Source organism: Cynocephalus volans, chromosome 6 (assembly GCF_027409185.1).
Source record: "Cynocephalus volans isolate mCynVol1 chromosome 6, mCynVol1.pri, whole genome shotgun sequence".
In the NCBI taxonomy this organism is placed as follows: Eukaryota; Metazoa; Chordata; class Mammalia; order Dermoptera; family Cynocephalidae; genus Cynocephalus; species Cynocephalus volans.
In genome coordinates, this window is record NC_084465.1 from 87739127 (window position 1) to 87751563 (window position 12437).

General features: G+C 41.9%; 1 protein-coding gene across 7 annotated transcripts in view; it reads right to left on the reverse strand.

The window, feature by feature from the left end:
- OSBPL3 (oxysterol binding protein like 3) overlaps positions 1 to 12437 on the reverse strand; it is a 177264-nt gene that overhangs the window by 95603 nt on the left and 69224 nt on the right. For 6 of the 7 annotated variants that reach the window (XM_063098980.1, XM_063098985.1, XM_063098981.1 and 3 more), the window contains exon 2: positions 3624 to 3863. In XM_063098980.1, coding sequence (XP_062955050.1) covers positions 3624 to 3719 — 96 coding nt within the window. In that variant the 5' untranslated portion in view covers positions 3720 to 3863. Of the gene's footprint in view, positions 1 to 3623; positions 3864 to 12437 lie in introns of those variants that run through there. The other variant, XM_063098984.1, reaches the window with a different exon arrangement.

Genomic DNA, 12437 nt, shown 5'->3' on the forward strand with positions numbered 1-12437 from the left:
ATTAAAAGGGGCTTGCCCAGGGGGTTGGGAGGAGGCAGACACAGCCTCACAACCAGGACCTGGGCCATGCTGTTTACTGGCCTGGTGCGGATCTTGAATATTCCATCATCATCATCATCATCATCATCATCATCATCGACCAAAGGCCCTGCTGCAAATATAAGACTTAGCTCTGCACAGGGGTCCTCAGAGACAGGAATGAGGCAACAGCAAATCCCAGAGTGCAGAGAAAGAATACATAGGAAACAAACTCAGGATGAGGCCCTAAACTGTAATTACACAGCACATGAGGAAAAACCAGTGCTGTGAAAGATGGTCAATAAAATCAGCACCAGATGTATCCCCTCCAGATAAAAAGAATAAAGCAACCTGAAAATAACTTTAAACTGGTGCTTTAAAAACAAGAAGGTATTTGTAGGGAAAATACAGGAAAATGGTCAGGGCCTCTCAGATGTTCAAAATCTTGTCAAGCATTTGATGTAAATATGCACGTACGCCCAGGTGTTCCTTGGTTATTGTCTAATGTAATTGCACATGTGCACCCAGTTGTCCTGGGTTATGGCTTAAGTATAAAGGATGAGTGGCTCTGATCCACGCTGCCCCTGGGATTGCCGCGGGGAGGGGGGTACACTACTGATAGGCTGCTACTGCTGCTGGAGGTTGTTGCTGCCAGCTGTTGCTGCCAGCTGTTGCTGCCAGTGCCCCTGGGATGCCCCAAGAGGCCACTGCTGCTGCTGCTACTGCTGAGGACTGAGCTTGTGTTGTCTGCCAATGGCTCACAGGACCTTTCCCAATTACCTAGCATTGACCTGCATGTGAGGAGTCTGGTGACCCAGTCTGTACAACAGTGTCTAACTCTACAACCACGCTAATGTTGGGCTCTTTTACCTGCCGGTAATCCTGCTGACTGGGTTGATTGTTGAGCTACGGCTGGGTCTGAAGCTCCCAGACCCCTCAAGCCCATTCACAGAGTGGGTCACAAACCCTTCACACGCCAGGCTGGGTCCCCAGACCCCTCACACGCCAGGCTGGGTCACCAGACCCCTTCACACACAGGTGTGTGAGCTAGGTAACTGGCCAAAAGGTCCTTGGAGCCATAGGTTGGAAAGCATGGCTGTGCCGGGTAGACTCCTGAGGCCAACGCCCGCCTGCCTGTTTCACTAAAAGTCTCTCTCTTCTCTTCTCCCTCTCAAGAACACAAGAATAGCGCAGCGCATGGGCACTAACTACAAACACACGCACGCACGCACGCACGCACGCACGCGCATGCGCTTACAAAGAATGCTGAACCACAGCCAACTGGACCTGAGGCGAGGGCCCTGACCAAACCATTCTGTTTTCCCAACAAATGGGTTTGAAGCATCTGAGCCCTAGCCCCAACAATACAAATGGAAACAGTATAACTAAAATAATGAAACATTTTGGCTTTAGTTACAAATTACCCCAACCAGACAAGTCATGTAGTTATTGCTGTAACCTGACAGTATTGCAAAGACTATCTTCAGTTATATTTTAACATCCTCAAATTAAATTTCTAACTATGTAAATCTTGAAGTTTTAAATGTTTAACTTGTACTTTTCAGTGATGTGACTGGAAACAGTGTCATCTCTGTACTTAGCTACCGAAAGACCACCAGATGTGGCTATGTTCCCTGAGAGCCATGAAGCGATAGCTTCCAAGTGCAGCACCTTTAAAAACTGAAACACAACCTTGGGCCAGTTTGAGAAGGCAGAATGGACATGAACTGCCAAAATGGAGAAGATGCATCGAAATGTTAAGCCTATTGTGGAACAGAACACCTTTCTTGATAAAAGGATGGGAAAGCAGATGGACTAAGAAAATGACCCCTGGAAATTAAACACGGGCTTTATAAACTAAATTCAGGCTAAAGTTTAAATAAACTTATTAAATTCTCTACCTTCTCTGCCACAGAGGAAATATAAGTGTTTACACTTAAAAGGCAACATTATATGCATACTACAGTGGAAGATCCTAAATATGAAATATGACCTTTTGATGAATGAGACTGGCTGATTGACCAAGTATTCAAAGTCAGAAAAAAGTTGAGGTGTTCAGCACATTCCTCTTTTATGATGTAGCCCCCAAAAATCTCTGTGATAACCAAATCAATAGATTTCAAATAACACATTAAAATAAGTTGCTGTAGTATTTAATCTGAGATTTCATTGAACTGCTCCAATGCTTCTAGTGTTACCAGCCCTTGCTATTTAAATGAATTATGTTCTTTCACTTTGTTAAAGGAGGACATAGCAACAGATGCTACCAGGTGCACAAGGGGGTGGGGTCCGGTGGGGGGGGGGTTGGGTGGGGGGGGAATGACATTCTGCTCTAATCCCAACCAGAGTTTTGGATTAGGCAGAGAAAATACCCCTGCGGGAAGTTGACAAAGAAGGAAGGCATAGTATCGTCCCAGAAATCTAGGGAGCCATGGTGTGTTAGCTGATGGCTAATTTTAGTCTTTTTTTTTTTTTAAATCCCAGAAGGAAGTGACGACAGTGCTGACAAAATTCTCCTTAGCTCCTCAGGGGAGAGCTTGTAGGGCTCCCCAAATGTCAGGCCTGTGGCAAAATCTAATTTGCCTAGAATCATGGATTCATGGGTGGCAAGCTCCCTGTCCTAGAAAACGTTCAAATGGAGAGACATGTGATGATGTGTCATATGTGTGGATGTGCCTGAGGTGCAGCACTGCTTAACTGGTGCTTGTAAATCTGGAACCAAGGACGCTGGGTAAATTTCTAGGCCAGTGCTTCCCATGGAGCAAAGGCAACTCCTACAGGGCCAGCAGGTGCTGAAAAGTCTCAGAGACCACTTCGGTTGTAAATCCAGCTTTTTGACAGGCCACTGTCTATCTATCTAACTGGAAGAGGAAGAATTATAATGATTAATGTGCATTTACCACCACTGGTCTAAAACCAGCAAATTCTAACAGAGATTTATTAGAAAGGAAACGAAGAAACAACATGTAATTAACTGACAAGTTATTTAGGAGTTAATTATTCAATCCTTTGTTTCATGGCTTTCTTCCTCCTACTTAATTCCTTTTGACCATTTTTCTGTTGATTAGGTTCCCTTATTCATTAGAGATATAAAGCAGGTGAGACTCATGGGGCAATCTGTGGTTACGAGCTGTTATAAAAAAGGTTTAGTGAAGGGAAGGAAGTGGGGCAGTGGATATTATAATTACTGGAAAAGTGATTTTTTTTGTTTGTTTTGGTTAGCAGGGTATGAAAAAAAGTGTGGGCTCTGGAGCCAAATAGACTGAGCTTTGGTTGCTTGCTCTGGTACTAGCTGTGTGTCCTTGGGCAAGTAACCTGGTCAGTCTGAGTCAGCTTCCTTATGGGGAAAATGGGAATATCAATATCTACATTAGAGGACAACTGCAAAGATTGAAAAAATAATACAAAGAGCCAAATATAGTTCTTCAACCTGGAAGGCACACGCGCTACATTATTAAAATTACCTAGAATCTACTCTCCTCATATATTTGAGATACGATTGAAAACAAATGCTCTTAAGCTGACAAGTGGGATTTCCCAAGTAAATGTGCACTTTTAACCTGCAAACACTCAGTGATTTAAAATGTGCATGAGTTAAACTTTACCTGTCGACTTCCGTGCTTGGAGGAGCAGCTACTTGTGCTCCTTGAAGGTGAGACCAATTTTTGGGATACATTAAGGTTCTTCTCATCACTCATCATGAGCAGCTGGTCACTTGGCCTTAAAGCAGTCAAAACCCAATCAGAAGACAGTGCAGCCAAGAGTATGGAAGTCCGATGCAGGCAGGTGGTTCAGCTCTTATCCAGTACGTTTTAAAAGCATTTTGGGTGACCCAGAGGAAATCCCTAAAACCAAAAGAAAGGGAATTAGAAAGTCAGAGGCATCTGACACCATCTCTAATTAGCCACAAATTGTCTGCAAATGGCTTATCCACATTACAGATTATAGAGCCATGATGCTTCACTTCAGCAGGAGCTGTGAAGGAAAAGAAGCTTTACATCTTGCTCTTACCAGAAATTTTGTATAAGTGGTTGTTCATGTAGCTTTGCAATATGACAAGCTAAAGAACATGAACAAGAAAATTTGAGCCCAAACATGTACATAATCAGGGCTTCCTAGTTTTCAGAGAGGAGACACATGGCCCCAGAATCACTGCCTTCATCCATAGCCCTGAGTTGAGGGTAACTAACACGTTTGGTTTTAGCTTTGGGAAACCAACACAATGAAACAAAACTGAAATCAAAACAATGAAGAGAAATATTAAAATCTCAGAAAATAAAATTTAGGTGCCTATAGTCATAGAGCTAAATTCCCATGTTACTCTCATATAAGCCCCCAAATCTCTTTATTCATTATGTATTGGATGCAACAATGAATAAGACTAAAAGCAAACCAACACCAGCCTCTTCATAAAGTTAGCTTTACTTCCAGGGGCATGACTAAGGGTACCTGAAGTTAGAAGCAAATGCAATCTAGTTAAGAGAGGCTGGACAGATATATTAATAGTTTGTTTAATAACAGCGTTGGCTGTTGCAGTTTGAGAAAAGGGGAAAAAGCCACCTGATGGAAGCCCCAAAGATGAAATGTGTGTGTGGGAGGGGGCAACGGATTCCACAGTGGATCAACAATACCAACAAAGGGTTTCTGTTTGTGTGTGTGAGTTGTTTTTTAAGGCTGAGGTTCTGACAAGAGAGAGTATGGAACCAGAGGTGTGTGTGAAATATGAAGAATGAAGAGAAACTGGGGCAGTAAAAGGAGTCACAGGAATTCTGAAACTGTGCCACATCAGAAACACTATAACCCTTTAACCCTGTCCTAGTGGCAACTGATAAAAAGGGTTATCTTTATTTCTTAACCCTGCCAAAGTTCATTCGGAGATAACAAATACTAGGGCCAGAGCCGTCAATAAGCTAAATCTGATTCTTACCGAAGTTGGCACTTAGAGTTAAGGTCTCTGCCAGAAACACCTTCTGGTGGCCCCCAACCCCTGACTCTTTTCCCCTTTCAGGGAAAAAAGGGGGTGGGGGATACACAGCCCTGCCCACACCTAATTCCAGGGCAGAGGCTGGGATTATTGCCCAGGGAAATATATCTATTTCATCCCCTAGAATCTTCCTGCCTAGCCTTAGCAGAAACTTGGTTAAAATACCAAGGGCGGCTTAAAGGGCAAAAGAAATCAAATTTCAGGAAAAAGGATATGCTTAAAATGGGGCAGAATAAAGAACAAAGTCAACAGTAGGCCAAGGTACCCCAGGTGCCAGGGTGGTCACATGGACTGAGGCAGCTACTTGGTACACTCTAGGGGATGCCACAGGGCTCAGCTGGGGGGAATCCTGAGACAGAGGGCCTGGATGAAAGGGTGTCTTCTACTCTAGCCAGCTGACTTCACTGTGCTGACACAGGAAAATGACCAAGATAAATCCCTTAAGGGCGATAAGGGGCCAGGGCCCGGGTGCTGATTCTGGGAGTGTGAGAGGATGACGGGGTGCATCTGAAGAACCCTAGGTGCTTTCACCCTATCCGGTGACCCTTCCACGCAAAACCTCTAACTCAAGGGGTTTATGGGTTTGAACAAAAGATAACAGTTTTCCTGCTCACAGACTGTGAACAACTTCAGGACAGTAATTTGTTTCCACCTCATTTTTACACACAGAATTTTACACTACCTAATACTCTGTAACCATCACCTGGATCAAGAAATAGAACATTTTCAGCCTCCCAAGAAGGCTCCTTGGCCCCTGGAGCTGATCTTCCTGCAGAGCCCTGTCCCTGAGTAAACCTCTCCAGCAAGTACTTGTCAATATGCCTGAAGGACAAGAGTTAGGACTTCCTCAACCTACATGAATGGGTTTTATGACTGCTTTTGTGCTTTCCACCTCATACAAGTGTTTGATGTGTGACAGAATTCAATTTGGGACCTGCTTTCATTTCAACAAACTACCCAGTTGAGGAGGAGAGGACATATGACGACTTTCCCCTTCCTCTAAATCACAGAGGCCACCAAATGCAACAGGTGTGAAAAGCCAAGTGCTTTTCAAAATCAGCCAGATGTAATTGAAAAATGCCCTGCTTATGTCTCTGAAATGACCTGGGTACTCTCTCACTATTGCCACCCACCTTTGAGAAGCTGATGGGTCAGATTTGGGTGAAAAAGTAGTGTTTCAGTTAAAAGTCAAATGGGCATAAAACGTGCAAGCAAATGTCGCCCTGGGGCTTCCATTAGGGAAAAAAGAACTCTGATTTCTACCAGGAATGGGGAAGAATGAATGACTGATGCACTGCCAAGTAACAAAGGCAACAAAGGCTGGTTTTAAGACTCATTTCAGTAGGTTTCACTTAGAAAAGAAGACACAATTTGGGAAAAAATGTAAAGGAGAGGTACACACCATATATGTGCCTCAGAAGGAGTCAGACCTAGGTTTGAACCGGTGCTCCCTGATTACAAACTCTGTGCACCTAACAAATGTATTAACCTCTCTGATCTTCCATTTTTTTCTGTATAAAATGGGGAATAATAAGATACACTTCTCAGAATTGCGAGGATTAAATGAGAAAATGAGGATACAGTGTCTGGCTTCAACAGAATAGACACTCAACAGATGTTAGTTCCATTTCCTCCTTTCCTGGCTTTCCTGAAAGTGGCATATGCAGCACAAGATAAGAACCCATATCTCTCTTTCAATCAAAACAAAATAAGGATTCTACAGAATTTTAAAACATTTGTGTCTTTCAATAATATATTAACATTTCCCAAAATCTGTAACACAAGTGTGAACAGACTACTTTTAAATCATTAAAGCAGAATGTTTACTTTGTAGGAAAATGCGTAAAGATAAAGCCACATAATTTATCATCACTGGCTGTCCAAAAAAATTTTAACATTAACTAGTAGATTGGAAATGGTGGCATATAACATAGCTCTGTTTATTAATCCATTAGGCTTGGAGGTCTGCACTTACACACTTGACTGTATTTTAAGAAACAGATTTTGCTTTCATAGCTAGAAACAACTCTCATGAAGACCAGATGGCAGAGTTCCAAATAATATAAATTATGTCTTGAATTAACACCAAAAAAAATTTATAATGGGATATCCATTTCTGATCTTTGGTAAAAAAAAATTATTCAGATCCTGGATATGCATCTTTTTAGAAAAGACACCTTGAGTTCAAAGATGTTACATGATCAAAAGTAGGGCTTTGGTTACTTGGTCTAAGTGCCACAGACCATAGATTCAGGATTAGAAGTTTCTAGAAGCAGGTACTAATCACAATAACTTCAGATACTGATAGGTGATCTCGGACCTCTGTCTGAAGTGGTGGCCGATCTGCCTTAACCATCCAGGCTATGGGCCTGATCCAGAGGCACCAATGTCTGACTGCTCCTGGGGAATGAGTAGTGAGGCTCAGAGTCCACATAAGTCCCCACCCCCATTTCCTTAAAGGCAAACCAACCTCCCCACAAACTATTTTTTATTGTATTCTCTTCTGGAAAGATGGGTATCAAGAGGCCTAAATATTCAAATGATACTCTGCACAAAGTCTCCATTTCTACCCCCTGCTCCATCCATGCCCTTCACAATCCACTTCTTCAGTGAAGATCACAGAGATTGCTCAGAATTCAGTCCAGCAACAGAAATGCACATGGACACAGATCTGAAGTGTGGCAATTGTCACAAGCCAAAAAGCTTGACATTGGCGCCAGGATATCAATTTGTGCTTGAACCATTTATGTGATCATTGAGTAAACACAACAACAACAACAACAACAACAAAATGCAAAAATACCAGTCATTTCAAAGAATCATGAAAACTGAGAGTGAATTCTAGACCGGCTTCTCACCCAAAGCAATAATTCTGATCATCACTGCCTGACCACTTCCCATGACAGAAATAGGGCACTCCATTTCACTTTTCATTTTTTTAAAAAAAAAAATTCATTCTAGAAAGTTTCTCATTATTTAGTGTTGAAATTTGTCTCACTATCATTTACACGCAGTAGTTCTAGATTTACCCTCTGTAATTACAGAGGACAAGATTAAGCATTTTTTTCACCATAACCAGAGTTGGAACCACCCCACCATACCCCACATCCAGAAAATCGGCTCTTCTCCAGACCAAACAGCCACATTTTCATTGTCCTTTCTCATGTGACATGGATCCAGAGCTCTTACGATCACAGATGTCCAACTCTGATTACAGTTGCTTTTCTGTGCTTCCCCTGATAATGATGCACAGATTTAAAGACAAGCTCCAGGAGTGGTCTGGCCAGAGCAGAAGAGAAGTCAACAGTCACCTCCCTTGCCTTGAACACACTGCAACTGTTAATGCTGTTAAGTCTGCCTTAAGGGGGTCCTCGTGTCTCTTACTAACCTTCAGAGTCATTACAGTTCACTAGGACTGTCAGGTCGGAGGAACTGCTGAGAAGCTGGGCTTCCTTCTGAACAGGACTCCTTTACTTCCTTTACTGAAATCCAGGACTTGACTGTTCTTTTTATTATTAATTACTATGGCTACTATTATTATTAGATTACCTCATGTTAATTTTGACCCATGTCAAGGTATTTCCAGGGACTGATTTCATTGGCTGTATTTTCCTTTGTCACAGAATCCAGATTGCATAGGCATGAGATTCTGCCCTTATCCAAGTAAATGATACCTGGAGATTTACTAAACTCCAAGCATACCCAGCATGCTTGGAGAAAAGCACCAAGGACAATGAAGTCCTCTCAGTAACCTGACATTAATCTGTTCATTAATTAGCATTTCTGAGTATAAATTTGCCAACCCACTGTAAATCCCCATAATTGTACAATGATATCCAATTTCTCAGTGTCCAGATCCACCTTCTTCAAAGTCTCCTGGATTCTTGTTTAAAATGCAGATTTTGCTTCACGTAAAACGAACTGGATCAGAACATCTAGAAATGGGCCTGAAAATCTGCATGTTTAACACATTCCCCAGATGATTTTTATGCACCCCTGATATAGCCAGTAGCTTTCAACTCTTCTCGTACCCTGAACCAATCCTTCTATTTGTACGAGTATACGTGCGATGTGGTAGAGAGGGTAGGAAGCCCAAACCCTCTTTTATTATCCTAGGCCTGTGGTTTTCAAAGAGTGCTCCTCACACCAACAGCATCAGCATCACCTGGGAGCTTGTTACAAATGCAAATTCTCAGGCCCTAGTACAGACCTAAAGAATCAGGAACTGAGACAGGGGCCCAGCAATCTGTTTTTAACACATTCTCCATGTAATTTTGATGCACAAGTCTAAGAACTATCACAACCGGATAATATTTTATCCGTGGCATAGAATCTTGGGACCTCTGCTATACATTTGTCAGGGGATTAGAGTAGACTCTGAGCTCTTTTCCGAGATTTTGTCCCACTGCTTAGCTACTCCTTATGTCAGGGATGGCAAGTATCAGATACATGTGCTTCCAGTCCCCACTCACATGATTAATCATCAAATTTAAAAATCTTGGCAAATTTTCTCAAATAGCTCTCCAGAAGGCTAAAAGAGAGAGTTGTCAAGACAGACCCTATCCTGCTAAGATTCACACCAGCATGGTGCGGTGGATGGAGATCCATGCATTTCCTTATCCTGATTAGGAGCCTTAATTTCAGAAGATATTAACTACAATCTGGTCATAAGAGTCAACACATATGGATCCATCCTTGATCCTCAACACAAGATATCTGCCCTCTAGCCTCTTATCAAACATTATAACCTTGAACTTCATATTGTCCAGACTTTATTAAGCGGTGGATCACAACTCTGACTGCATACTGAAATTATGTGGAGAACTTTTAAAAATGTGACGATCAGGTCCTATCTCAAATCTATTACACTGGAAACTGTGTTGGGGCCAGGCTTTGGCATATCTAAACCTCCACAGGATTCTGGTGCAGAACCTGCACTGAGAGCCAGTATTAAATGATCTATCAAGATAAGATTAATGTGTGCACTAGGTCAAGCCAGATTATCTAATGGTTTAGTTGGGAGGAACTGCACTATTCCGGCAGATTTTGTAGAGCAGTGTAAAAAGACTATAAGCTCTGGATTCAAACTGTCCAGGTTCAAAGCAAGCCTTACTAAGTTGCTTTAGGTAAGTTTTCAGTCTTTCTAAGCCTCAGTTTTTCATTTGAAAAATGAGAATGATTAAAGGATCTCCCTGAGGAGGCTGTTGAAGCGATTAAATGAGCTAATCCATATAAACGCATTTAGCAGAGGGCAGTCACCTCACATGCTAGGTAATGTAGGATATATTGGTCACTCTCCTGCACAACATGATAATCGGTGTTTTACTCTTCTATCAGAAAAATACAAAGGATATACACAAATCTCCGTATTCCTACCACACAAAAGTAATAGGTCTCCACCCTTTACACACACACACACCATTTTCCTGTTTTTTTTTTTAAGCTTTGTATAATAAATGGTATCATACCATACATTTCTTTCTGCAGCTGGCTTACTTTCACTCAGAATTAATACACGCACACAAACACACACATTCTAGTTCATTAGTGCAACAAAGTTCCATGGTAGGACTATGCCTATTGAACTTACTCATTTAGGTTGCTTCTGATTCTTTACCATTAAAAACGGTGCTGTGATGAACACCCTTGTATCTGCTCTTTGTGAGGCTGTGATGGTGATTTATAAAATAAATGGAACTGCAGCATCTTAAGGTAGGACTAGTTTTAGCTTTACTAGCTATTCCGAATTGCTCTTCAACATGTCCATACAATTTATACAATACCGAGGTTTCTTTTAAAGTACTCTTACAAGAAAATGTTCAGGTCTCAGTATCTGAGTGCCACTCCTAAATGAAGGTCTTGTTCTTAAAGTTTTAGACACTGAGAATTTGCAGATGAGAAAATATCACTCTTTGGAGTATGAGGATGTATGAAGAGTGAAATTAATGGCTTGCTGCTGATAATCTTCGATCACAGAAGAGGAGCATTTGATGAAGGTGTGCTGGGCTTACCTTTAGTGCTATTGTGCTTCAATTCTCTCAACACTGACTATTTCCTTTGTAGTATGGGTATTCTTAGAAGCCACTTCAAATACATGGAACGTTTAAATAAGTTACCTTTTTTTTTTTAGTTAGAAAGTAAGACAAGGTGCTGGTAGGCTGCTGTTGGCAAGATGTTCTCATACTGGTGAATTTTCTACTTGGCTTCCAACTCTAAGATGCCTTCCATTTCACTGTCTTGGGAAAGCCTGGCTCCTAGCCTGAGCTTGACAGCTCCAATTGCCACAAACATCCTTAGGACAAGTGAGAAATAAGAGAGGGTTCGAGCACACAAATAATAACCTCTAGCTCACAAAATCAGAAAGGAACATATCAAAGGATACTTGATAGTAAAGAAAGGAAAAGGAAGACTGAGAGAGGCCCGAGCGGCCAAGGTTGCTTACTACTAGCCTTTCAGAAATTTACAGATGGACAATTCAAAGCTGGGAGGATTCCCGGGGAGGGCACTTGTAGGCAGATTTGGGGAAAGAGGGAAAAATAATTTCCAAATGGTTATTATGAAAATTCTGTCACACACTTAAATGAATCCTGTCCTTCACCAGAAGAAAAGTTATTGACTCAGCCTTAATTTTCCACCTTGTTCACAAGGATATCACAAGATAGGCACTTTGACAAATACCTCAAATAGACTTTTCAGAAGTCTGACATCCTCCTTAAAAAACGGGAAAGGAGCTTGCTACACACAACCGCCCATGGCTGGCCACACTGCCTGGCTACCTCGATGCCCAGGGTTTTGCTCCAAGGCCGAGCCCCTACTCCTGTTAACATTGGTTCCACTCTTTGCACTTACCATAATTCCCTAACCAGGCTTCCCACAAGATAATGGATTATGCTGCTGGACTGACTTCATCCAGCGGTGTCTTCCTCACTGGCTACCCTATTCTCACCAAGCATTCTTCACTACAGGTGGTTCCCAATGTTCTAGATCTCACCCAGTGTTCCATCCCAGCCCTACCCAAAACAAGTTCCTGTGCTGGGGGGATGACCCTCCCCCAATCCTTATGTATGAACTATAAGAAATAAGATATGCTGCATCTGAGGTATTTTTATGTTCCAGTAACCTAACCACAAAAGGAAACTAGGATAATTCAGCATATTTTAAGTGAACCCAAACTGGCTCCTTTCCTAAATATGAACTGTTCACCTGTTTAGTAATAAATAATACATTTAAGAATTTTGCAGTGGATGGGTAGAGCTCATCACTATGGAGTTGTGATTCTGACTCCTGGATGCCTCAGAAAGTCCTAAGGAGAACTCTGAGGGTGGGATCTGGATAGCAATTTTTATAAAATTGCTCCTCAGTAGTTTACAGTGTTTTTATAAAACTTACAGGAGCTTTATAAAAGCTCCTCAGTAGATTACAGTGTGCAACCAAG